General features: G+C 29.9%; 6 protein-coding genes across 9 annotated transcripts; 3 read left to right on the top strand and 3 right to left on the bottom strand.

Moving 5' to 3' along the window:
• Positions 1 to 3,171: 3,171 nt before the first annotated feature.
• Positions 3,172 to 9,948, top strand: LOC132905783 (uncharacterized). The gene is made up of 4 exons (XM_060957416.1): positions 3,172 to 3,292; positions 7,408 to 7,580; positions 8,149 to 8,692; positions 9,143 to 9,948. Exons 1-4 carry the CDS (start codon positions 3,275 to 3,277, stop codon positions 9,458 to 9,460), a joined length of 1,053 nt encoding a protein of 350 aa, XP_060813399.1. The 5' UTR covers positions 3,172 to 3,274; the 3' UTR covers positions 9,461 to 9,948.
• Positions 9,949 to 10,235: 287 nt separating this feature from the next.
• LOC132905788 (CKLF-like MARVEL transmembrane domain-containing protein 4) lies at positions 10,236 to 15,623 on the bottom strand. Of its 2 annotated transcripts, none has more exons than XM_060957425.1 (5): positions 15,379 to 15,623; positions 12,202 to 12,365; positions 11,494 to 11,667; positions 11,093 to 11,191; positions 10,236 to 10,852 (listed from the first exon to the last, which is right to left on the bottom strand). In XM_060957425.1, exons 2-5 carry the CDS (start codon positions 12,337 to 12,339, stop codon positions 10,718 to 10,720), a joined length of 546 nt encoding a protein of 181 aa, XP_060813408.1. In that variant the 5' UTR covers positions 12,340 to 12,365; positions 15,379 to 15,623; the 3' UTR covers positions 10,236 to 10,717. The 2 variants fall into 2 exon arrangements, with proteins under 2 accessions (XP_060813408.1, XP_060813407.1); XM_060957424.1 differs by having other exon boundaries at positions 12,202 to 12,348; positions 15,379 to 15,621.
• A 343-nt stretch (positions 15,624 to 15,966) lies between these two features.
• Positions 15,967 to 19,149, top strand: LOC132905777 (male-specific lethal 3 homolog). 2 transcript variants are annotated; one of them, XM_060957407.1, is made up of 11 exons: positions 15,967 to 16,096; positions 16,408 to 16,515; positions 16,582 to 16,650; positions 16,731 to 16,840; positions 16,957 to 17,140; positions 17,211 to 17,396; positions 17,494 to 17,798; positions 17,963 to 18,172; positions 18,282 to 18,445; positions 18,517 to 18,601; positions 18,688 to 19,149. In XM_060957407.1, exons 1-11 carry the CDS (start codon positions 15,977 to 15,979, stop codon positions 18,773 to 18,775), a joined length of 1,629 nt encoding a protein of 542 aa, XP_060813390.1. In that variant the 5' UTR covers positions 15,967 to 15,976; the 3' UTR covers positions 18,776 to 19,149. The 2 variants fall into 2 exon arrangements, with proteins under 2 accessions (XP_060813390.1, XP_060813389.1); XM_060957406.1 differs by having other exon boundaries at positions 18,252 to 18,445.
• Positions 19,150 to 19,692: 543 nt separating this feature from the next.
• On the top strand, positions 19,693 to 24,627 carry LOC132905776 (F-box/WD repeat-containing protein 5). Of its 2 annotated transcripts, XM_060957405.1 has the most exons (10): positions 19,693 to 19,813; positions 20,469 to 20,799; positions 20,969 to 21,126; positions 21,213 to 21,390; positions 21,475 to 21,667; positions 21,751 to 21,972; positions 22,075 to 22,250; positions 22,323 to 22,653; positions 22,738 to 22,950; positions 23,050 to 24,627. In XM_060957405.1, exons 2-10 carry the CDS (start codon positions 20,508 to 20,510, stop codon positions 23,315 to 23,317), a joined length of 2,031 nt encoding a protein of 676 aa, XP_060813388.1. In that variant the 5' UTR covers positions 19,693 to 19,813; positions 20,469 to 20,507; the 3' UTR covers positions 23,318 to 24,627. The 2 variants fall into 2 exon arrangements, with proteins under 2 accessions (XP_060813388.1, XP_060813386.1); XM_060957403.1 differs by lacking the exon at positions 19,693 to 19,813 and having other exon boundaries at positions 20,405 to 20,799.
• A 209-nt stretch (positions 24,628 to 24,836) lies between these two features.
• LOC132905793 (E3 ubiquitin-protein ligase PPP1R11-like) lies at positions 24,837 to 27,728 on the bottom strand. Its single transcript, XM_060957430.1, has 5 exons — positions 27,494 to 27,728; positions 25,450 to 25,558; positions 25,209 to 25,361; positions 25,015 to 25,119; positions 24,837 to 24,937 (listed from the first exon to the last, which is right to left on the bottom strand). Exons 1-4 carry the CDS (start codon positions 27,581 to 27,583, stop codon positions 25,094 to 25,096), a joined length of 378 nt encoding a protein of 125 aa, XP_060813413.1. The 5' UTR covers positions 27,584 to 27,728; the 3' UTR covers positions 24,837 to 24,937; positions 25,015 to 25,093.
• Positions 25,565 to 27,487, bottom strand: LOC132905778 (succinate--hydroxymethylglutarate CoA-transferase). The gene is made up of 2 exons (XM_060957408.1): positions 26,147 to 27,487; positions 25,565 to 26,080 (listed from the first exon to the last, which is right to left on the bottom strand). Exons 1-2 carry the CDS (start codon positions 27,203 to 27,205, stop codon positions 25,850 to 25,852), a joined length of 1,290 nt encoding a protein of 429 aa, XP_060813391.1. The 5' UTR covers positions 27,206 to 27,487; the 3' UTR covers positions 25,565 to 25,849.
• Positions 27,729 to 27,766: the final 38 nt, after the last annotated feature.

The following is a 27,766-nucleotide window of genomic DNA, read 5'->3' as shown; positions in this document are numbered from 1 at the left end:
ATAACAATTGAAAAACTTTCTAACATATATAATATATAGGCGCCAAATATATTAGCAAAATAATTGAACTAGTGTGAAACTGTGACTTATTTTGTAAATATATGAAAAGAGAAAGTATAAATATAAAGTATGATATATATGAAAAGTCTTTTAGTGCAATTTACTCAATTCAACATTGTATCTTATGAACTCTTTTTCCAGAAAGATCTTGATGACTCGATACAAATGCCCTTTTTATTTCTTGTACTTTTCTTAATTGTTTAGTTTCTTATAGTTTAATTCAATGAAGGAGAATGATTTAGTCATTTCTGAGAATTTTTAGAAGAAACAACTGAGGAACAAGCATTTTCTCTTTGAATTTTTCAAACATGTCAGTTCATACAGAGTTCGTTTTTTTATTAAAAAAGTAGGATTGGAGCTTGACCTAAAAGAATTTCATACTTGACCTCTTTTAATTCACGCTGTATGGAACAGTCTGTTAAGTCTTGTCTGTTAAGCAATTCGAGTTAACTGAAGAATGCGAGATGAGATCTTTCATCTGATGTAAGGAGAACAATCGTAGGCGAATAATACGTTATTCTATATAGATATTGAAGCAAACACCTTAATATTTGAAAACAGTGTACGATAAATATATAGAAGAATTCTAGTTAAAAATATTGAAATGTGAAATTGATGGTAAATTATATCGGTTGACCTTGAAAATTGCAAAGAAAAAATCACGAAAACGAAGTGCGCTTCGTATTACGAGGTACGAAGAAGACGCGATGAGAAAACTGGTTTCAGATGGTGGAGAATGTTCTGGTAACATTTGCATTTAGTGCGCGTGCATAGTTTACAAGTCCATCAGTATTTTAAGAGTCTGTAATAATAATGTGCGCCAGAGAAATATCGAAATGACATTTCGAATCTCGTTCATTCTGGAAGATCGAATAATAGCCAATTATCGCATACCTTCGTGCTCGAGATATACATAGTCTGTTTGTAGTAATGTTAAAGGTGTTGGTTTATTTAACAATCTCATAAATTTATCATCATTTATTTTTCAAGCGAAATTTGTATTTAAAACATACAGGATTTATCATAAAAGAATAAAATATACCAATGCTATAAAAAATCGCAGAATAGGTATAAAATTAATAAAATTTTGTCATCGTCTTTCTGGAATAATGATACTAATAAGTTAACATGTAATGTAACTAAATGTTTAAATGTATAGAATAAACATGTGTAAATTTCATTTCCATCGTTCTCCACACAGAATACCCTGTTAACTAAAATGAGATCTGAGTTGTTCCCGACGCAAAAGTGCTGGTGTACCTTTTTGTTCTGGAGTTACAGCCTACATAGTACGCGTACACGTGAAAGTACAATATACAGTAAATTATACCCGGCTACATAACGTCTCAGAGTACTGTAGATACATTGCAATCGTATTGCGAGGATTAGTGCAGTCGGCTTTAGCCCCGACACTGACCTTGAATTCGAGACTCCGACACTATCTCCCCATAGAAATTCCTCTAGGTAACTATCAGACCAGGTATGTAATTCTTTCATCTGACATTAATAAAAGAAAGTTGTACCACTCGAACATCAACTAAAGTCGAAACTTTCTTTCTCTGAATTGGTGTTAATTGTTATGTATTATACACATGTTTTGGATAACATCGAAAACCTAATGGCTTGTTAGCGTGAAAATTTGTTTTCATCGATAATGAAATACTTAATACAAATTACACATATATGTGTATTTACGTTACGTTGCATTAAACACTCCCTGTTCTAGAAAATATGATGTTTGATATTCGTCACAATATGAATTCGAAATGTAGGTAAAATTAATGTAATAAGGTAATTGTGACATTTTATTGTAATATTTAATTTTTTAACACAGATATTATCTAAATTTAGTATGATTGTGTTTTGCAAGTTATATCTGTAAAAAACATAAATAATTTAGTAATTGAAAAGGAATACAATAGACGTAATACTTAGATAACTATTGTACGATAAATTCTTAATATGTAATATTAATATCTATTTTTAATACCGTGTCTGCAACGAGTTTATTTAATGATGTTATATCAGGACTACTCTCACTAAACACACGCAATTACTTCGACGAGTAGTCAAGTTTGTTACCGCGCCGATTTTCCGACTAACTTCTGGTATACCAGGGAAGTAGATGAATTACAAACATTATCCACAAATGAAACTATTTTATGGCAGACCTAAATGCAGTACATATAATTTCACCAACTAATATTATACTATACAACTGAAAAAGTAGTTAGATAGCATAATATATAACACTAAAATAATTGTAAACTGAAAAGAAAATTACTATATCAGCATACCTGCAACATGTTAATATTTATGTTACAAATATTAATTTTATTAGAAACGTGTAACTGAAAGTTTTGTACTATTTAATGTCTATTACTAGGAAATAAACTAGTAGTAACTGCGGGCTGTAATGAAAGTAAAAACACTAATGTTATTGATGCAATAACACACTATATTGTGTCATTACAGGCAATTATTGTTAATATTGTACAATATTAATCTTTTTAATATTTCAATAATGCAATATTAAATTACCCACGATATTCGTACTAAAGTATACTATATAATCACCTATTTCATCAATTTCTAACATGATTAAATAATTATAAATGAACGTTACTAATATTGCCACTACTTTTTATTATACCTATAATACTTCATATTACTAATAATTATGTACAATTCATAAGACTAAACATAGACTAACAGTGTATCATACTACTATCACTAATACTAACAATAACTATTAAAATTGCACAAAACTAAAATAAAACTGTTTAAAGTTATAAAACTGTATCTTCTTCTTAGAGTCTTACATAGAGTTTTAAAATAGGGTCTTACAAAAGTAAAATAACACTACAACCTGTCCCCACAAAAGTAATTAATCAAACAACTAATCGGGAATAACGGTTCAAGTTCACCAGGCAAGAAAGATGAGCGTTCAGTATCGGGATACCGATAATATTACCGGTGAGACAAATTAAAGAACTGCGTATACCGGTGACGTGCCGAATCGTTTCGCGATCTCGTATTCCTGCTGGCCGATGGGAAAGTTGGCCTGCGTGCTGCTCGTACCATAGGAATTTAAACGGGGATATAGGTATAAGAACACGGAGACGGGGAGTCATTCGCGGTAGTGTGAGGCATAAACGCGCCGGCACCACACCCAGCGTGACCACCATTGCGACACGGGACACAGGATACGGCCATGCGCGTCGCGGTGATCGTGAGTAGCCAAAATTAGTTTCTTCTATTCATCCCTTTTTTGCATCCATTAAAGATCCAGGGACGCTTCGGCCTCCATGTCGTCCGCCATTTTGTTGAATCCACCCTAAACTTCCTTTTTCCGTAACCATCATCTATCTCGATGGTTTTTCCACTTTTCATTTTCCTGCTTCGCTAACAATTAAAAAATGTGGTTCAGTGCATGAGAATGACAGTAAAGTAAGATAATAGTAAATACAGTGAACGTAGTAAATAACAAGAAGAATAGAGTAATAGTAAAGAATAGTAATGAATATAGAGAAATGAAAAACTGGTATGTATTAGCCAGTGGCATAACGTTCAATGGACCGTAATAGAGTTAAAAGTTCCAAAGCCCCACGTCCTTTCACTAATGATTGGATAGAGGTATGAAAATAGAGGTATGAAAACAGAGGTATGAAAATAGAAGTCTGAGTTTGAATGTGCTGCCATAGACCATCCTATTTCGTTCTCCACGGATCTGGAAGTGTTGCGCGCGAAGCGCGAAGTTTGAAAATGTTTGAGACAAATCTGAAGAAATAATCTATGACATGGAAGAAAGTTGAAAGTTAATTGAAATATTCTAGAAGTGTATTTTAACTCGAAGATATTGAAATTTAAAAAATTGTTAAGATATGAAATGAGAAGAGATATAATTATAATTTAAATTAGTTTGAATGTTTCAAAAAATGGAAATATGAAAAATGTAAAATTCTTAAGTAAAAGGTCGAAAATATTTTTTATAAATTGAGTAATTTAGAAAATAATTGTAATTTTGCAAAACTTGGAACATAAAGTAAAAATTTCAATAGGGAGAAAAACAGGAGTTTCTTGTTTAAAATTCGTAAATAGAAAAATGATTCAAATTCTTCATAAAAAGGACACTTTTCTTACAAAGTTTTAAGCTTTACTTTATGTTTCAAGCTGTGTCATTGTGGTATGTTTACAATAAAGTCATAAAAGAAGGGCAAAGGGGGAGGAAGAAATAGCGCATGCCAAGAGACTCCTAGTAGACAAACAGGTTTTTAGACAATGTGTAAAAAACTGTATCGACTTACATATTGAGTTTCCTTTATACTTGACATTCCTTTCAATCAGCCCTACTAGATGTCCATGCTCCTAAATACACTTGAGTAGAACAGCTTTCTGTTTCGACCGGTTATGCTTTGTAATCACCATATATTACGTAAGGAACGCAAACCAACATACTTTTCATAACTGCTCTACCATTTTTTCCTCTTATTTTTACAATCACTTTCGGTAAAACAAATTATAAAACTTTGCTGTTTAAAAGATCGAAGAAAAATTATATTACTCGAAATAAATGAAGAATCACGTATTTTATATTCAAATCTAGCTCAATATAAATTATATGTAATATATTTAAGTTTTCTTCGATCAATCTTAGTCTTTGTAAATACAAATATACTATAATTTATTTTTAATAAAAATGATATGACAGCTTAAGAATAAGAGATCGGTAAATAAAGAAATTGTCATAGCTATTCAAAAGAAGTAACTCGTTCTCCCCTCGGTCAATAGATTAAAAAGGAAAAATTATATCCACCAAATCGTGAGTTCAATATCAAGTTGGAATCGTTCGAAGAATCTCACGCACGCCTTTCGAAAACGTGATATCCATCGCAAAATCGAAAAGAAAATCGGAAACGACGAACGGAGAAAGAGAAGGCATATCGTTCAAAGGAAGAAAGTGAAAGTATTCACGGAGAAGTGAATGAACGAGCGAACTGGTGCGGTGAAAGAAAACGAAATTCGGCGGGAGAGAAATTGTAACAGATCTTGAACGCATTTCTAAACGAGCGTTCGGCCACGAGGGACGAAAATTAACGGGTTGCTCGCACAAGCAAACCGGGTGAAAGTGACCAGGCAAGAAAGTCGAATAGATTTTTCATTGTATATTCCTTAGAAATATCTAAGCGCGTGCCACCAGTTGGAACGAAGTGCAATCTCGTAAGAAACAAATCCATGTCCAGTCGATTCGCCTGTCTCTCCCTTCTATGTTTCTCTCTCTCTCTCTCTCTCTTTCTCTCTTTCTCTCTTTCTGGCGAGTCCGGTGCATTCCTGCGAACTAGAGGAACTATAGATGAGGATATGGCGATCCGGTTCGATACCGGCTCCACTTCGCCAACACGATTGCCACAGCCTATACTTCCTTTCCTCTTTCACCTTGCCAGTTTTAGAAGATGTCGAGGCATTTTTGACGTTTCTAATGAAATTTTCTAATTTAATGCATTCTTAAAGTTGCTAGAGAATTTTCATAAAGAGATTTTTGCGTTCTTTGATTTTACGTTTCTGAAAATTTTGGCAAAGATCAGTTTCGGGGATCATGATACTTTAAGATTTGAAGAGTTTTGAATTGTATTATAGCGTCGTAATAATGTGATACATTTTTGCTCAATTTATTTTTATTTATCACCATCTTGTTTAAAACACCCTACTTCAAACTCTTTTACTACCAGCTTATTGACTTACCGCAGCTCGCATTTAATCATCAACATTGCAAATTTCATAAAGAAAGAAGGGAAAAGATTTCTGACATCATCAAAACCTTAATCACTCTTGATTTACCAAGAATGTTAGCAACTTGCAACACCTGCTGCAATTTTCGATAGAATCCCAAACCGGACAGCATACCACTCTCACTTCCTCCAACTATTAACACGGTCACTGTTGATTATATATCTAACAGATATTTGCATATCGCAAAAACTTTATACTTATGTTCCGTATAAATTACTATAAAAGACATAAGATAACGTGCCAACTCCACGATATACGCAGTGAACGTAATAGGCACGCCAAACGATTAAGACAATATTCTAAATATACATAAAATTCTCATATGTTATGGGAATTTTGAAATTCCACCTAACATATTAATAAAGACACATTACAATTTCTTCCATTTCTTCAATTTTTTCCAGTTGCACTTATCGATCCTGTTACATCCTTAGTATTTACTTTCCTGTAATTCGACATTATCCTTACACAGTCAGTTACGTTAACACGACCGGTATTTCATATTCTTATATAACGAAAATTACAGGAGGGAACAGACCTGTTAGCATAACTCCTCGAGACACGTTAGAAGGGGGTTGCGATCAAGCAGACAGCCGTCGAATCCCGGCATTTATTGGCACGATCGTAATTCGATTGTTCTTACTTTTCCATTTGCATTCGTTCGATATATAACAGGTTTCCACCAAGGGACTGGTCTGAAACCGGTCCAGATATTCTAGTTTACGCGTTTCTAATCGCATTCGTGCACCTATATATGCTTGATAATTAACGTAGGCTACATGACAACACGTCGTTGGTCACAAAATTCATGGTACAGAACTTGGAGAAAAGTGAAAGCGTTTCGATTTCGAGAACTCGCGATGCATAATGCCCACATTCGTATAATACAACATATGTGGCGCACACGTAACTTGTTGCTTGACATTTAAGTCACCGTAGTAACAACAATGAAAGAAAAAGAAGCTGAGGAGAAGGGAAAAAATGTGGAAGGACGGTCGTACGTGGAACGCATAGTTTATCTTGTCGTAATCTGATTGGTGTAACTCGTAAGCTTATCGCGTGTGCTTCCGTAATAGTACCCCATATCGAAGATAGGCATTGGTTCAATGTGTCATGTGTCATTTATCAGATTAAGTTATTTATGCATAAATACACAGAATGTGAGTAATATGCACAACTATTCGTTATGATACATATCTTTGTTGAAATTCTATTGCTTTAGTTACATTCATAAAAATATGAATTTACATTAACATCCGCAGTCTGATCATACGTCTATTATTATTGTATTTTAATGTTACCTTGAGCTAATTTTATTTGCCTTTCATCAGACTTATATTTAGTCCTTTATGTTTTATTTTTTCTAGTTTATCAACTAAATTGGTGTCGATACACTGCATTTTATTTCGTGGATATAAAGACATATTTTTTGTAATCTAAAATTGTGAAAAGGAACTTTTATTAGCTAATTAATTTTATAATTCTTTGTTTTATTGCTATTTTAATTTTTTATTTCTTTCTATGTTGTCAAATAAAAAATGTTTTACTGTATTATAGTTGTTGGCGTGCGTCACTGCGCTGGCTTCGGCCCAATTTAACCAGGATGACAATTTACCAAAAGGATCGCCTCTTCGATCAACTCGTTTCCAGAGACTTCCATCTGCTCGACCAGCACTTCCAACGCAAGCTGGACTTGCGAATCAACGAATTCGCCGTCCAATTACATTTAGGTATCATTATTAAGCTTACAATATCAAACATTCTAGCGGAGACAAGATATAGAATCTTACATTTCATTTATGGTTTTAATATCATATGAGATTCTGAAAAGAAATCTGAACACTATTTTTAGATGAAAATAATTTTAAACGAAAATAACTACACATAACGATATAAATGTTTTATGATGCATATTTTTTATTCATAAATTTTGTCATTTTGAATTAATTCTTTCATTTAACTTGTGAGAAAATTTATCTGAGCAATTTAAATGTATTTTTATAGTGCTACAACATATATGTGTATTGATAACATGTTTACATGAAATACAAAAAAAAATTACATAATAGAAATAAAAATAAAAACTGAATATAAGATTAAACACTGTTAAAATAATATAAAATATCCTTTAAATATTCAAAATGTTTCAACATTTAGCTATTCGAATTACATTTCTAATTTACTCTAGACTAAAAACATAACCTAATCCCAGTAATCAATTACACGAAAACACAATAATATAATATCTTCTTTTAAATTATTTTCTACGTTATACATCTTTATACCTTATTTTATCAGACCCAAAGGAGCAGAAGATTCAATCGGAACAGGTCCAGGTTTCACACCCATCAGATCATTGCGACCAAATCTACCCACAGGACCAACGGCACTTCCTCAACAAATTAAACCAGTGAACGAGGAGCCAGATGAAACGCGAAACCGCGAACCACCTCGAAATCACAATAATCAAGATGACGATACCGATCTAAGTGACGACCTTCCAGACAGTCAAGAAGGAAGCGAAGAAAGCGAAGAAAACGTGCCACGAGCAGTTCCAAATCTTGGTACAGTAGGTTCGATATCGAGAACTTCCGCCAACATTGGCCCGACTGCACAACCAGTGCAATATCGTCCTGTTTCGGGATCAGGAAGTCCAACTGCCAGAGGAAGTGGAATTCCAACCGCACCAGCATTAGCACCAGTTCAATATCGACCGACGGCAAAACCGAACAAACCAAGGAAACCGATAGAAGAACCATTTAAGCAACAGGTTAAACCACCTGCAAAATCAGTAAAACCATCTCAATCTTACGATGCTCGCGGAAAGAAGCCCGTTGCACAGGTTAGTTTTAAACAGGCTTATGGCAGCACTGTTTGAGCTTCAATGTTTAGGATTAGTATTTTTCTCGCTCTATTAGAATTTATCTGATAAAAAGGAATAATTTTTGTTTATAAAAATATTAGTTAAAATATTGCAATATTATATTTACTGTCACATAATAATTATGTCAATAGTTAGTTAATAAGAGGATTTCCCTTAACGAGATTATGTATGTAACCAGTTAATTTTAATAATTATGATATATAAGCATTAAGTTTTAGGTATTTAAACTTCTAACATTTTCGTAATTGAACTAACACACTTTTTCAAAAGTGGAGCATGATGCTTATAGTAGTATTGTCAAGAGAGAGTGAAACTGATCTAAAATGAGACTGTTAAATGAGGGGAATATAATATATACAATATACAATATACAATATCTATTAAAGACATTTCGATGTTTCGCAATAGATTATTAGTCGATATCGCAACGATAATCAGGACGGCTCAATCACCTGGGGTTTCGAGAACGACGACGGATCATACAAAGAAGAAATAATCGGCGTCGATTGTATCACTAGAGGTAAATACGGCTATATCGATCCAGATGGTATTCGTCGAGAATACACGTACGAAACTGGTATCAAATGCGACGAGGAACAACGAGAAGAAGAAGAAGAGAACGGGTTCGTTGATTACCAAGAGAATAAACTAGTACTCCCCGATGGTAAAACCATAGATCTATCGAGTATGGGTAAAAAGCAAACTCGTAGACCTCGTTACCATTAGTAATATACTTTATATAATTTCTTTCTTTTTTGTGTTTTCATATCGAACAATCGAAACTTTGATCATTAAAATTCAAACGAAAATTTTCATGCGATCTTTTTCTCATAATTCATCAATTTTTTTAAATATTTAATAGTACCATATTTCAGGTGATGTTAAGAAAAAAGCTTTATTAAGTAAAACATAATATGTAACATAAAATAACAAGTTAAATTACTAATCGTCGGAAACTATAAGTTAGAACATAGTTGGCGATTATTTATCTCGATAATAACGACGCTTAAAATTAAAGTAACATTGAATCGTTTATTTCATAAAGCATGGATCAAGTAATACAATACAAGTTCTGTCGTGACCATTGTCATCGTGTGTTCTTTGTGTTCGAAATTTGTAATTAGAATTAGTTAGTATGTATTTCTATATCGTGTACATATAAATGTAGGTACCTGTATCGAGTTCGTCGAATAAAAATAACAAAATACATGTAACACGCTGCGTAATATTATCAAAGTATGCGTATAAATTACATAAGCAATTTTTTCATCCCTAACTTTTACCAGTATATGACTTTTCATACAATATACATAATAATAAGTGAAGATGGCGAAAGTAATATGGTTTGTTATACAATACAGTCTAACATTATCTTCTCGCGAGTAATCATAAATAAATTAATATAACCATCCGCCCATTCGGCATTCTAATCAGGAATGCGATGGAATTACTATTCGTATGAAATTAAATATAAAGTGAGTACAAATATATCAACAATTCGTTTATAATATGAACACAATACTGATTAAACATATATTTCTTGTACATGTATACAAATATATGTGTATGTATATAATAATTGTTAAAAATATTTACTTTTAATATTAACAGACTTTAAAAATTCACAAAATAATGTACAGTTACCGTATATGTATATATAAGAGATTCAAAAATACGCGTTATGTTATAATAGTATGTGTATCGTTTCCTTATAACACAAAAATATGAAATCATCGAACATCGTGCTTTCGTGTGTAAGTGAGTACATTCGCTCTGTAGATAAAAGATAGCGAAAATTTCAAATCTGTTGTGGCCTGTTATTTTTTTGTTTTAACATTTCACATTCAACTGTTAAAATAAGGAACGCACGAAAGCACGAATAAGAATTACGAGAACAAACTCCCTCTATAAAAGCAAAGATATGTTTTGAAACTGGTCCATTTGTGTAATTCTTCTAAAAGTCACACATTTTTTGTGATGAAACTAGTACGCAGGACTCGCTACCGTAGATACTTGTTTTGGTGTATGTTGTCCCTGCGCTAAGGCACCGCTTCTTGAGGCATGGAACTTGAGCCAAGCATCATAACCGTAAGCTACCATGGCGCAGAATCCAAAGAACTACGATGAGATATATAATGATATTTTAAAAAAATACCAAACTCTTTAAAGTATTTTCTCGAGGTATAATTTGTTTAAAATGAAATACTTCCTTAATTATGTTTACTCTAATGATTTTAAGTGACCAATAGAAATTGAATAGACAAGCATAAACTAGATATAGAATAAATCTGAGATACTCGTCTAACAATCGAGACATCTAGTTTTCGGTAATTCTAATTTGTAATTTCAAAAACTTACTGCTGCAGCACCAAAAGCTTCTATATATTTAGCATGACCAGCTGCAAGAGAAGCGGCCAGTACATAGAAAATAGTCCAAAGTACGCAAAATGTAAGTTCCTACAAATAAAAATACAGCTAAGTTATTCTTCAAATATCCTTGATTATCACTACTTTATCACTACTTAAGGAAATATTGAATACTATAATACACAACACGAAAAATAATGACGATATTAAAACAATTAAAGCGAATTATAAACAAAGTTCGTATATAGAACAGAACGTCTTAGTTCCAACTGGGATCAATATTTTGCCTTCGCGTAAAAACAATCTGCACGTTAATTTTTTAACAGATTTCTATTTAGGATATTCGCTTTCTATTAAAAGATATTAAAATCTATTCTTTCTTTTAAACTCACTATTTTTAGCCAAGGAATTTTCGAGAATTTTTCCACGATATGGAATAAGTAGAAAACGAGTAATATTCCTGTGAACCAAAAGCCACCCATGGCCACAGTGTTAAACCATGCTCCGCGACTAAAATTGCTATGATTCGTTACCGTAATGCATATGAAACCTAAAAGATTCAAAACCTACAAAAACATAATAAATTATTAATAATCAAATATTCTTTATCTTTAAAAAAATTACATACGATATAGTTCAGTTTTTAAAAAGTTTCAACAACGTTACATTAAAAACATATACATATATACACATATTTAAGTATATTAAATAAATAATGATCTTATAATAAATAATTTAGTTTACAAAATATTATTCTCATAGATATGTATTTACATTCATCTTACAAAATCTTTTTTATATTGTAGTAAAAATATGTGAACAAGAAATCTATTTTAAGTTGAAGATCCTTGTCGATTAATTAGCATGACAATCTGACAGTAAAAAACCTGAATACATCCTTGAGTTTCATTAACATCGCTAATCTTATGCCCCATTCATAATGCTGCTGTTCGCGAGCAATTCGCGAGAATATTTGACGGCAGTATGGACGTTAATGAAAATTCGTGTATGATATATATAAATCAAAGCTACGATCCATTGAACTAATTATTGGCCAATTATTAAAACGCCAGAGTATTGAATAGAAGACATCGACTTACCACCTGTGCAACTTTGAGCATTCCAGGTAATGTTTTTATGTAAGATGGGTCGAATCTAATACTTGTCAGTGTTGTAGTAGAAGTGGTCGTTACCGTCGTCGTTGTAGTATGTTGTGCTGGAAATCCTTGATCCATCATAATAGGTCACTTTAAAAAAAATTTCACTGTAATATTACAAAATACTAAATATTGAATACAAGAAATAATATTATTAAAAGAAGAGGAACGAATTTTCGTTTAAATATTAAACTGAATTTTAAATAGGAAATATAAAAAATAAATAATCGAAGATAGTAAAGATAGTACAAAAATAGCAATACTTAAAAAAATCAAAGAATAATTAAATTAAAATTTTTTTAAATTGTAATTTTTTGAAATTTCGATATGAGATATTTTTAATGATTAAAACTTCAATAGTTAAAGAATTCTTATTGAAATTTCAAAAAGCTATAATTTAAAAGAGTTTTATTTTTTAGGAAAGAACAAGGAAATCTCATACGGGCAGTGTAAAGGCATTTGTCTGCGTTCGTTTAATTAGCGATACGGTTAAATATAGCAGTTTCAATCTCGTTTTATCAGGACCGACCATAGATTGATTTTCACCATCTCAACAACCGTCGAATTAATCTATTTAAAAAATACCTCCCGTCTATTTACATAGCAGAAGCAACTGAACTATTTACATTGCAAAATTTGTTAATTACAAATGATAAGGATTGGAATACAAATATGAAATCTAGTATAACTAACCTAAGTACGGCCAAATTTATTTTCCATGATGCTTTCCAAAATAATTTCATTTTCAATCTACTCGAAGTCTGAATTAAATGCATTAATTAATTTTTTAAATCTGTCATTGGTCATTTAATTTCATTCGTTTAATTTTATTATTATACATGTTGTTCACGCATTATCCTGAAGAAAAGTATGATAAATCCAAATAAAAAAATAATGGCAAATGTAATACATGGATAAAAATAACTGCTAAATATACTGTTAGAAACCATAAGAAGAGAATTATTTTACAATCGTCTTTTCACATAACTAGGTTAGATTGCTATTCTAATATTTCTAGGAAGTAATTCAATTTGTCAATACAAAGATATTCTATTCTGTTTTCTAATAAATATTATTTTCCTTTTCATGCAACGTTATTCGTTTGAATAATTTGCCAATTCAATGAAAAAAGCCAATAAAATATTAAGTCTTTCAGAAGCTGATCTGATCAATTATAGGTACGTAATAAATATTCAGCTTCTTTAAAAACAAGTTATTTACCTTTATAAGTAGACTGCAGATATTTATGCAAATTCATACCGCTATGAACATAATTAAAAATATGGAATCCAGATAGAAAACTGATTTATCTACTAAATATTATAGTAGATACTATATTTTGTATAATTCATATATTTTTGCATATTATGTCTAACCTGCACATTTTTACGCTTTTAAATTCCCCATAAATGCATAAAAATCTCGTAGTCTATTCACAAGTTTATTTACCGCAAATATATAACGTAAGGAATCGTACACTCTAAAATAAATTTAAAAAATTAATATTTAAAACATGATCGTTTAAGTACGATCTATAGGGTTGATATGATTATGGCTCCTCAGGAGAGTTGAATCATATCACTTGAAATTAGCAAGAAAAGCCCGCGTGATTTCGACTTATCGCGTAGGACAAAAGGCGTAAACACGTTGCGTCGTAGATAAACGCGGACAATTGCGTTGCGATTAGTCCTGGATTCAAACCACTCAATAAAATTATGTCATATCCTGACGACATATTGAAAGAATTATTTAATGTTACACGGTGAAATCATCTCCACTGAAAATAGCGAATGACAGACTTTCTATCTTATGAACAATGCACAAGTAATGCGCCAGAAAATGAATTTGTCTGCCTAATCTATTCGTGGATAAGTTGATTACATGTATGTTCGTGCATGTGGGCGGTGAATTTGATTGTGTGACATGATATCATGGTTGAAACTTCATATTTAAGAACTAAGAACACGTGAATACATACAGCAGATCACAAAATTATTGTGACACTTATAAAAACTTGTTATGAATATATTATACCTTATTATACAAAACATTTTTTTAATTTTATTTTATATAATTACATAATTATATAATATTTTGTACAAAAATGAACTTATATATCATTTTCAGAATGGCTTCAAATTACGCTAGTCGCATTTCGTTGAATGTGCCAATGAAACTTCAAAAAGTTTCGATAACGCACATAATATATTCATCAAAATTCTCTAATATGTGTTCAAATGCTTTCGTGAGCCACATAAAATAAAATTAAGTTGAAACGAAAACAAAGGTTGAAAATAACGACACATAGTAAATATGTGGATATGTTATTAATTTGCTCCAAACGTGATTCATCCCAAATATCGTTAATTTTGAGACATCTGCGAAAATTAACTCTAAATGTAAAATATTTTCTAATACGACAGTATCATTACTTTACCTAGTAAAATAGTACTATTTAACAAGAAGGATGTTGTAATTAAAAAATTGTTCAAACTCTCTTTTTATTAAAATACATCAACAATATTCTATTAAATACCTTCAAAGCCACGAATATGGCTGAATCATTAATAATTTTCTACTCAAAACATTCTATTTCAAATTGATTTTATGAAAAACTTATTCGTCCTAGTTATGTTACTCTTGTAGCGAATCAATAATATGTTTTCATAAATCGACGATATTTTAAGGACTGCGAAAGTATGTAATTGGTTGTAACGTATTTATTTGAAAGACAGGTTTAAATTATAGTTTGGAATTAAGATAGACAAATACTTTCTCTAACAATAATAACTTTTGCTACTCTCATATATTAACAAAAGTTAACAACGAAAAACGGCGAAAATAATCCTAAGTCTAGCAAGTAGTAGTTCTTGTCGCTCTGTACGTGAACATGAAATAGCGGGAACGAGAGTTAGTTAGCATTCTTAGTGTGTAATTAAAATATGGTTAACGCAACACTGTTTTGTTACTTCACTTTCACGACTCGTGCATACAGGTTTCTCCTACTTAGCTGATTTTTGTTTTACTTATTTACGTTATACATATTTCTCACGACAGTGTACAATGTATGCCGAGACATTATTTCTATGTACATATATGTATGTATAATGTGTAGTATACCTGATTTGACAGACTGATCTGTATACTCAATTATTTTCAAATCTTCCGTATTTAGTGCACTCGGTCTGGAACTTTCCTATCCTCAAAATAATCCAAAATAAAAATGTTGATCTGCTTTCCACCGCACCCGAATGCATGTATAAATAACAGAAGATATAACACTGAACACGTTTCGAAACAAACCACACTATTACAAATGGATCTACGAAACTTGGTATGTACGATCCGTACGATTCTTCTGCCCCACTTTATTGTTCACATACACAATTCCCTCTGATAGAAAAATGTATAACTATCTAATAAGTAGACATTAACTCAATCGGTAAATAAACTTTATTATACAGATATTAATTTTATCTATCGTAGAAAATATACATGTTGATAATACAAAATTTGACAAATAATTTGTAATTAATGTTAAAAGTTTAGTTATTAATTTGCATAATCTTTTCCTTCATACATGTACACAAGGATAAGTAATTTCATAATTGATGTAAACTTATAAAGGAAGTATCTCGATTGCTCGTTAATGTAAAATACAGTATGTATATATATAAAAGAATGTGATATCGATACATATGGTGAGTTTCCATGCAATATGAATATATATATGCAATATGAACATCTTTACATATATTCGTCACTTCCTTGTTTGATGCGTCACAAATCAAAAATTATTTCAAATGGAACTTTGTGTTTAAATCTTAACTCAAGTAAGGTTAGCTGTATATAAACAATTACGACGATACAATTGTATAAACGATTTTAATACCGGAAGACTTAAACTTAAACTTTCGTTCACACGATATTTATAATACATCATGTGAAAATCCAATACATTTAATGATTATTAATAAAATTAAATAAATGGTCTTACATGATTTGGTACAGAAATTTCTATATGGTTGGTTATTTTACATTTAAATATAACAAGTTTGAGGTTATGTTAGTCTAAACAATACAACTTTGTTACCGCGTTGTTACTCGATTATTTACGAAAAAGATTTGTGATTTAGACCTATTCAGTAGGAAGGAATGGTTTCTACTCGAGGGCCAAAATTTAAATTTTGTGATGGTGAAAAAGTCCTTTGTTATGAACCTGATCCTACGAAAGCAAAAGTATTATACGATTCTAAGGTATTTATGAAAATACAAGGCACTAAATACACGAAGTTTTTGTTATTTAATAAAGTATGATTTTAGGTACTTGATGTTATAGTTAACAAAGATCAAAGAGGACGTAAAGCTGTTGAATATCTAATACATTTCCAGGTAAATAATAAATACTTGTGTGAAATATTATCTTACTTCTATATTTATATTTTAAATGAAATTCTCATATAAAATAATAGGGCTGGAATTCTTCATGGGATCGTTGTGTGACAGAGGAATATGTATTAAAAGACACAGAAGAAAATCGCCAACTTCAACGAGATTTGGCACAGAAAGCACAATTGCAATTGTATGTATGAAATTACTTGTTAATGAAATAAATATTTACTTCACTTCTATGGAAAAATAATTTAATATAATAAAATTTCTTTTTATTTAATCATATGTGAATAAAATGACAAACAGAGGAGCATATCTGTATCGAAGGGAGCGTAAGAAAAGAAGTCATAAATTATCAGAACGTTTAAATGAAACTGAAAATCAAGAACCAAGACGAAGGGCAAGAAGTGGTGGTAGCAGAGCAACATCTGCAACAACTGGATCATCGGAAGATGGCAGTTCAGGACAACATGCCGATTATGATACCGAGGTATTATTTGTATATATAACAAATTTATTTATATTATGTCTGACAGAAACATTTATCTTCATTGTTAAAGGAAGTCATTACTGAAGAAGATACAGAAAGTAGTTCAGATTATGTTGGTGAAACAAGCGATGATGAAGACAGTGGTGGAGGTAGTCAATCCGGTGCCAGTGTAAAACCAGGAATTGATCTTGATATAGGCACTACTTTAAGAAGGATTTTGGACCAAGATTACGACTTGATAACTAATAAAAATAAGGTATTGTTTTTACACATTTTTAAAAATTACAATATGACTACGATCGAGAAAGTGTAATCTAAAATTTGAAAGTAACAAAAAGTAACATGAATTTTAGCTAGCTGTTCTCCCTGCACAACCTACTATTGCAAATATTTTAGAATCGTGGGTTCAACACTTTACGACAACACAATTAACAAACATTCCAGAAAAGCCGCAAAGGAACAAAACGAATAATACAATAGAAAAAACAATTAACGAAATAAACATATGCAGAGAAGTTGCTGATGGATTACGTATATATTTCGATTTTACATTACACGATCTCCTTTTATATAGACAAGAACAAGAACAATATTGTAATTTAAAGTCTTCTTTCTTATATACTGAGCATCCAACTCTTGTGAAAGAAGAACCAATTGAGTAAGTTTTAATATTTTAATTTATTGGAAATTAAATCTCTTGTAATCTCTCATAATTGGATGTCTCGCGTATTTTATCATTTAAAATGTTTTGACTAATATTAGAAAAACAAAAAATATTTCTTGTAAAAGTAGTTTAATTATTGTGGTTAATATAATTTTCAGAAACTCAGAAGTTTTAGTTAAAGAAGAATACGAAGATACCGAGTACGCTCATTTACCACCATTTCAAGAACACGATCAAGAAATAGATACGTCGAAAGTGGTAGCAAACTCTAAACGAAGATTAAGATCATACAGAGTGAGTTCTATCGATGAAAATAAACAATTGAGGTCATACGAAGAAATTAAACAAGATACAGGAAATTTATCGAGGTGAGTTAAATTTTTACGTAAACAAATCATTTTTGTATCACTTATATGATTACGAAATTGATAAGTTTTTTTTTTTTAGTATTGCAAGTACAAGTTCTCGTTGTTCTAGCCCACGCGGTGTAACGTTACGAATACCACCTGTAACATCTGCGCAAGTCAATGCTTTGCTTCAACAATCGAACAAATGGAGATTAATGCCTGAATCTGCGAAACCCGAAGGTCCTCCAAATCCTTCCACGTACTATGGTGCCATTCACTTAACACGACTATTTGGTATGTAAAATATTTTTGTCAAATATTTCTAAATAAAAAATAAAATAAAAATAAATAATTTTTTTTTTTAGTTAAATTGCCAGACTTACTTCAATTAACAGACATACCACATAAAAAGCTAAAGGTCCTTCTGAAATATTTGGATATGTTTCTTAGGTATATATATATACTTATTTATTTATTTTTTAAATATTTTTATTTTTTTTCATGCGACTAACAAAATTATATCTTTAATGTTGTAGCCATTTAGAAATGCACAGAGAATGGTTCGGAGAACAATTTTATATGCAAGTGGAAAGCCAATTAATGTCTCAAACAAGTAATTCTTAACATAATAAGAATAAGCAGTATACTTGCTTTATATTCGTTTACAAATACGATTGTGTATACATTATGTGCGTATTACATAAGATGTACATCAAAGAAGTATGTTTATGAATTCGGTATAAGTGATAAACTTTTTTGTATTAATTAACAAAATGCTTTCTTATATGCCTTCCATAATGAAATTTTAGCTTATAAATCCATTTACGTTAACAATACAAATAACAGACGACAGTTATATGTATGAAGTAAAAGACCATGTAAATTAGATGTTGTGGTAAAAGTGTAAATGAAATTTTGAAACTTATTAGGATAAAAAGTATATATTACAAAAGATTATATTTATAATTTTTTTTTAATAAAATATTTTTGATAAAATATCAATGTGTGATTTAATATTCATATCACTAACATTTTTATGCCAGTAATATTTATTAATACAGAGAATCAACTATTTATAAGTAATTTAATCTACTAATAAATAATTTTAATTTAAACATAACCTATTTTTTCCTATTGATTTTTTACTGTAAAGAAATGAAATTGATATTCAATTCAATGAAAACAACAAATTGTGAATATAATTATTACTTGTATAATTCATGTATTATACAACTTGGTAAGTACATATACATTTTTCAACTATTATTCTTAAAAAATACATAATACACCACTATTCTTCACATTTTTACATACGTATTATCTCGCTATAGAAAACTATATATGCTCGTGCGCACGTTATCTATAGTACTATAGTTATTCGAGGACAAGTTTTAAAAAAGAAAACAGTATGGAACGCTTATTCCTATTTCTAACGATACAAGCTGTATCGTCCATTGCCAGATTTAGAATATGCTGTCAAAAAATTTAATTTCATATTATCATTGCAACAATTCTCAATCGTTCCAACTTATGTTACGCTTGTTATTTGCAAACATCCGGTACGCAATATTTACATTGAAAAATTAGTCAAAGATTACTTTTATATTTAATTGAGACAATTTATTATTTTCTTACGCAATAAGTAAATAGGACTTTTGATAAGTACGTATATAAAATATATATTTTAAGAACATTTTTTAACACGTCGGCTGTCACGATGGTCATCAGTGATCCATATTACTAAATTTTTTAGAATGATTAAAACATGATCAATTTCATGGACTAACAAATTTTTAACCATGTGAATGATTACGATAACAAAAAAATGTGCAAATATAATGATATTTTGCAAAAATTAAATGTTATGGTGCAGTACATTAGTAAAGCAAAATATACAACTATGAAATGTACTGGCATATATCCTTATTTTCCGTAAAATATGGTACTAAATGATAAGAAATTTATTATAATTTAATCTGATTAATCATAATAATATATAAATGAAATAATAAATATAGTGGAATACAAATATATTTTATAGCCACTTTATAAAATTTGCATGACAGTCAACGTATTAATTAATACTATTAAATACTATATGTTAATAATTACTTTAATATTATTAATATTTCATCAAAAAGTTACTTCTTTCATTCTTTATATTGAAAGTATTTTTCTTGTGGTTCTAAAGCAATTAAAACTATTTTAAAGCATATCATCTATCCTGCTGTGCACCGCTTGAACGCGATCGTTTCTCGATCTCGGTCAAACTCGTACGTTCTCGGAACCGTTCACATTACAACAGTGTTACTGATAGGTATCAGCTGTTCTAGTAAATAAAAGACTGTGTTTCGATATGGACATCGACGAGAGTGTCACACAGCAAAATCAGGAAAATACAAATGAAGATGCGATTAAATTGGAAGAGAGAAACAATCGTTTATCCCAAAGCTCCGAAGGAAATGAGGACTGGTATTATATGCCGGATTCCATACTCTTGAATATTTTTCAATATTTAACGCCAAGGGAGTTGACAATCGCTGGAGAAGTATGCAAATCATGGCACAGAGTTTCGCACGACGAATTTCTTTGGAAAGATCTGCTCTATCAAACATATAAAATAGATCCAGACATCGGCATTATGCCAGGTTAACTTTATTGTATATTTATAAATTATTCAACATAGCAATAAACACGATTTTCATAGGATTAAAAATAAAAACGTACGAATTATGCAGTATAATTGGAAATCATTTTTAATACTAATATTTATTTATATTCCTCTGTCTTCAATTTAATATATTAGATATTTTGTAGGGAAAACATCTTGGTTAGGAGAATTTAAACGTTTAACGTATCATACACCACTCTTAGAAACGGAGATACTTAAAGAACATTCTCACCAAGTCTTACATGTTAGTTTCTCGCATAATGGAAAGATGTTTGCCACTTGTTCAAAAGATGGATACATCTTTGTGAGTTATTTCTATTTTGTAATTATCTAATTCCTGTTTGTGTTTTATGTTCAAAAACGTAAGATCTGTTGTGTAATTTATCCTAGGTTTGGAAAAGTCAATATCCTGTTAGTGTAAAGTATCTTCATGATATGAAAACATTTAGTTGGAAATATACACAGTTTTCGCAATTCAATTCTTCAGATACTTTGTTACTTGTTTCTGGTGTACACTTTGGAACACCTCTGAGCACTTCGGGTGAAATAGCAGTATTTAGATTAGCACGTAAGGATATCAAATTAGCTATATTTTAGAGTTAATAACAAAGAAAATATATCATTAGTAATAATTTAATTTTGTTTGTCACAGCTGGCTTTGGTCTTCAGTGTAGAGTAATAAATAAACCTTATGACATATTTGGAACATGGTACAGTGAACATTACCTTTTAAGTGGAAATTTATGCTGGTTGGCACATTTAGTTAGTACTAGTCTCCTATGGCTTAATAAGGCAAATCAAGAGACATCTAGTGAACATGTGCCTATTATGACACAACTGTTTAGGTATCATACATGACAAATAACTTTTTATTGTATGAAAACGATTTTTTAACCATAAATATACACAGATATTTTATATATTTTAGATTTTACAATGGTAATGCTTCATCAGTTCGAGCAATAATGGTAGCTAATTGTTTAACACCTGAACAAACTGAATCTAAAGAGCAAGAAAATCAGCCTTCATCTTCCAATGTTAAAGAAGAAAGGGGAAATCCACCAAGCCATAAAGATATTTCATCTACATCTTCTAGTAACAATTTAGAAGAAGAACCAGTTGTCCTTCGTCATGCATCATCCAGATTACAGTAAGCTAATTCAGCAAGATACATTTCTCATTTACACATTTCTTAATCTAAAGATATGTATTGAAAACAATTGATATGATTAACCAAAGCATGTACAAATAGATATAGTACATTGGAAGGTGGATTTATGAATTGGAAGAAACTTGGTGATGGTTTTGAATATGCTAATCCTATACAATATAATCAGGAATATAGACAAGTAGAAATGGAGAAAAAAGCAGAGGAAAATGATAAAGAAAGCGACAATTCTCAGTGGGATGAAGAGAATGAATCCGGAGGTAAGTGAAACTTATTGCAAAGTAATGATAGTAATATTTTTATATATAAATGTAATGATATGTTACGGATAGAATCGTCTAATACGGAAGAAGGTGATAATGACGAGTTATCAAATAATTGTGAAAAATATCTTATTTTTACAACTGGATCCAAAACTTACACACCGCATCAAGTGGGTTTCAAGAGAATAAAAAATTTAAAGTTTCCTACACGATTAGATCCAGGACCGTCATTACGTGAAAGAATAGCACAAAGAGAAAGAGAACGAGAAAGACAAAATTCTTACGCATTTTTTACCAATTGGTTGAATTATGAATCTGTAGCTGATCAATTTGATAAAGTAGATCACTTAATTGATTTGCATGGACACATTATAGGAATGGGACTTTCTCCAGATCATAGGTTGGTCATTTATGCTATAAGTATAAATTTATATATATTTTTATTTTTTATTATAAATAACGTATTACATATGTTTGTCATTAGATATTTGTATGTAAATACAAGACCATGGCCACGAGGTTATGTTATTACAAATCCATTACAACCTCCTCCAATAGCTCAAGAAATCGATATACACGTAATTGATTTAGTAACATTAAAACAAGTTGGTACCATGCTAAGAGCTCATAAGGCATATACACCAAACAATGAATGTTTCTTTATTTTTCTTGATGTGTGCAATGAATATGTAGCAAGGTAAATTTATTAAAATATTTTATTTTAATGTTTATTCCATTTAAGTTTAATCTATTAACTTATAATTATAATATTATAATATTAAATTATAATTATTAGCGGTGCGGAAGATAAACATGGCTATCTCTGGGACAGACATTATGGAGTATGTTTAGCCAAGTTTCCTCATTCTGATGTTGTTAATTCTGTTGCTTTCAATCCACGTGATCCTGAAATGTTAGTTACAACTAGTGATGACTATACTGTTAAAGTTTGGCGTAGTCGAGCTGTAGTTCGTTCACTGGGACTAAACGAAGATTCTTTTCGTAGAGGTATGGAAGTACGTAATAGGCGAAAGTTTCAAAAAAGTAGTGGTAACGTTGATTGACTAAAGACTATTAAGTTCCCAATTTAAATTTCTGTTTAGAATTTTGAAAAGATACATCAAATTACATTATTTCTATCTTCTATTTCAATTTGTAATATATTAATATCTCTATATGAATTTACAAATTCTATTTTCAATGAAATTAGGATAAAGTACATAAATGGTTTCATATTTACAAATATTATTTATAGATGTCTACATATTGCTTTAACAATTAAGCTATACAATATACAATATTGCACATATTTTATTTATACGACGTTACATATTTTTAATAACTGAAGAAAGATTTATTTCTCTTTTACAATGGCGTTTATTGAAATTGAAATATTTATAATTTGTTTTATAAGAAGATCGAAAACTGCTAGGTATCACGGAGTTGATCTGTTCATGTGATTTTACTGTTTTTCAGTTTCTATTTGACTCCGTATGTACTTAAGGATAAATTACCTTCAGAGATAGGTTGTATATTTTTAAACATTTACAAAGTATGAGAGTAAGACTCTTCTAAACTTTCATGACATATTTTAATTGACAATATTTCGTGTTTAAATAATTTTCTGACTGATATCTTTAAATTAGTTTAGAATAAGCTTTGATGATATACAAGTGTTTAATACGTATAATTAGCAGTGGCTAACACTGTTTTCATTAAAAAGTAATAAAAAATTAAATGTTACAATAGTTTCGTATCTATAAAAAAAGATAAAAAATGAAAAATTTTGTATTGTTTTATATACATATGTACAAACAGTGTATTATCAGAACTGTACAAACAACTATTTATAATTAATATATTCTCAACTAGAAATTTACTTTAAATTAGAATAAAATCTACATTTTAATACCCATTATGATGTAATATAAAATTATTCAAAATGAAGGTATTTCAATCATAAAGAAATATATATATGCAAATATTATTATAGCAAAAAAATAATTTAAAGGTATTATTTCCTTTCATAAATATTTAACATATATGTATATCTTTCTAATTATTATATTAGAGCAAGATATATATGTGTAATAGGTATACTATATATAATAAAAAACTATTCAAGAATCGTTGAAATTTATATTAAACGTTATAATTATTTTGTTAAGAATTTTAAACCTATTAATAAACTTTTACAATACTTTCAATAATATTTTTGCAATTCATGTCTAAATTACAATAGTAATTGTTGTAATAATACTTTACAACTATCGAGAAGCTACAAAGTGGTATGTATAATCTAAATTATGTAATATAAAAATTATAATTCTACTATGTTCAACGAAATAATGTATATATTTTTGCTTTTGACTTATTTAGTGGCCACTATCATTGATAAATTCATTTTCAATCATATGTATATAATCATATATATATAATAATAATCCTATATATATAAACATTAAATCATGTAACAGCGATTAACCATGCTATTAATAAAAGTTTATATTTTCCTTTTCTCTCTTTTAAATGATATGCCTTACCAATGCTGTTATTATTAAGAATATAAATAAGTATTGCAAGTGTAACTTACAATATTTATTTAAAAATATCAACATTAGTAATAGGGATAATAATAATATAACTGTATTTAGAACTGATATTTCCTTAATATTTTGAATATCCTATAAAATATAGAACTATATATTAATATACGTATTATTATATATTTGACACCATATGAAATTGTATCCAAAATCACCTAATTTTCCCTTCTATGCAACTCTATTTCAAACAGTATACCTTTCCATTTAAAGAAATTATTTATGTCATCAACATATTTATATAGATGCATTTACTACTGATTCTGCAAAAAATGTGTAATAATTTATAAACAGTTTTCCTATATTATACAATTTACATGATTTTCTTTATAATTTTACTTGATAAAATTACCTGGAATAGGAGATACTTCTTTAGATGTTTCTGCATTATGACGTGGAATCTTTTTGTGGGCATCTTTATGTCCATGACAATGTTCGCATTCATCATCACTATCTTCAGAACTACTTTCACCAAAACTTCTTGGCTTTTCATAGATACAACAACCTACAATATCATATATATTATACATTTATACATGAATATAATTATGTTAAGAATATTGTGTTAAATTTTAGATAACACAAAATTTCACATTTAGATTTCTTTTTATTCATATGTTCATTATCCACTGTGCCTTGAGTCCATTGAACTTTCTTATTTGATCTTGGCTTTCTAAGACATAATCGAACAGTTGGTACATCCTGAAACAGAACAGAAACGAATGAAATATTTTCTATTTTCTACATTTATATGTATACATATCGATAAGAAGTGTAGTTGTAATAAATGTTTATTTACAAATATATTTTAGACTTATATATTTATTTTAACTTGAATACATTAATTTTATAATAAACAATAGTTATATTAAAATTATATAATTGAATTATCTCATAGAAGTTTTTTTTCATACTTAAATTATTAAGCTATTATATATATATTAATACATTCTAAAAAGTATCTTGTATCTTTTTTAAATAACAAACATTTCTTCATTGCACAATCTTGGCTTTTTTTAAGGTCTGTATTTTATCATCAGTATAGTTTAAAATATTTTTTAATATTTCAGTAGTATGTTGGCCCATCATAGGAGGAGCAGTTCGAACTTTATTCGTGGCATAACTATATGTTACAGCAGGGCCAACAACTTTAATTGTCTTCCCTGTAGGATGTTCTATTTCTTGCACCAATTTTATGTGTTTTATATGAGGATCTTCAAAAACCTATAAAATTCTTTTGTATAAATACTATTTTCAAGTTATTTTAGCACAATATTTATGATTTTGTACCTGTCTTATTGTATTTATTGGACCATAAGGGAATAAAGCACCTTCAAAAACAATTTCCCATTCTTTATTAGTTTTTGTTATAAACTTTTCTCTAAGAATAGGTAATAATTCATTTCTATTTTGCACTCTAGCTTTGTTATTTTTATACTTATCTATTTCAGACAATTTTAATAATTGCATTCTTTTAAGTAAATCTAAGAACTGTGCATCACTGCCTGTTCCTACAGTCATATAACCATCCTTTGTATGAAAAGCTTCATAAGGTACAATACTTTCATGTTCTGAACCCCAACGTACTCCTTCTTTACCAGTATTTAAATAGTTTGATCCAATGTTGATTAAACTAGCAACTTGTGTTGATAGTAAATTACATTGAATCCACTGTCCTTTATTGGTTTTCATTCTTTGGTATAATGCTGCTAGGATAGCACCATGGGCATATAAACCTGTTGCTAAATCAGTTACTGCTACTCCAACTTTACATGGTGATCCATCTTTTGGACCTGTTATATTTAACAAGCCTCCTATAGAAGCAGCAATCACATCATATCCTGGTCTATTTTTGTAAGGTCCTTCATATCCATAACCGGTCAAAGAGCAGTATATAAGATGAGGAGCTACTTTAGAGATATCTTCATACCCTAAGCCCATATTTTTTAATTTCCCTGGGACATAATTTTCCACTAATATATCAGATTTTTTTGCCAATTCATAAATTACATCTCTACCTTCCTTGAGATCAATACATATACTTTTTTTGTTTCTATTAACAGAAAGAAAGTAAGTTGCTTCTTCAGTTCCTTCTATAAATGGTGGACCCCACTTTCGTGCTTCATCTCCGCTACCTGGTTTTTCAATTTTCAAGATTTCAGCACCAAGATCACCAAGAATCATGGTACAATATGGTCCAGCAATAATTCGAGTCAAATCCAAAACACGAATTCCAGACAAGGGTGATTTATTATCTACAATACTTGTACATGTATACCTTTGATTTTTGATGTTATATATATTCAGTAAATGCTTTGTTTTTATCCATTTGAACACGAAAGCAGACATTGTGTGCTTTTTAGAAATAGTAGTTGATTTTGCAAAGAATTTTTATTATTCACTACTATAAATATATATACAATTTCACTGAACTATTAACTAAGATTATCAAATAAATTGAACTGTGTAGTACTGTTATAACACTTTTGCACTGATACACTTAGCACTTGTACTGTATCTGATATGCCGTAGACATATCAAAAATTATCACTTTTAGATTCAAACAATTCCTATCACGTTGAATTCATTATCAAACTGAAATAATGACGTAGGTATTTATAATAAAACTGAGCATACCTGAGATGTAGAATCTGTGACATCCGTTTCTAAAACAGTTTCTGTTTGTATTTGAGTAACTGTTTGCTCAGACGTTACTGATCTCTCCATTTGGGATGTATTTTGTATGAATTTGCACAGAGAGAAATATAATTTAACGAGAGTCGATATTGCGATTACTTCGTACTGTCATCATTTGTAATCTAACAAAAACGACGCCATGTTTAGAACTACTACAGTTTGTTTACTATTTCTATTTATAATATATATTTAAAAATAACAAAATTTTCTTCA

Source organism: Bombus pascuorum, chromosome 4, assembly GCF_905332965.1.
Source record: "Bombus pascuorum chromosome 4, iyBomPasc1.1, whole genome shotgun sequence".
NCBI lineage: Eukaryota > Metazoa > Arthropoda > Insecta > Hymenoptera > Apidae > Bombus > Bombus pascuorum.
The sequence above is the reverse complement of the archived record's forward strand: the minus strand, read 5'-3'. Positions and strand labels throughout refer to the sequence as shown.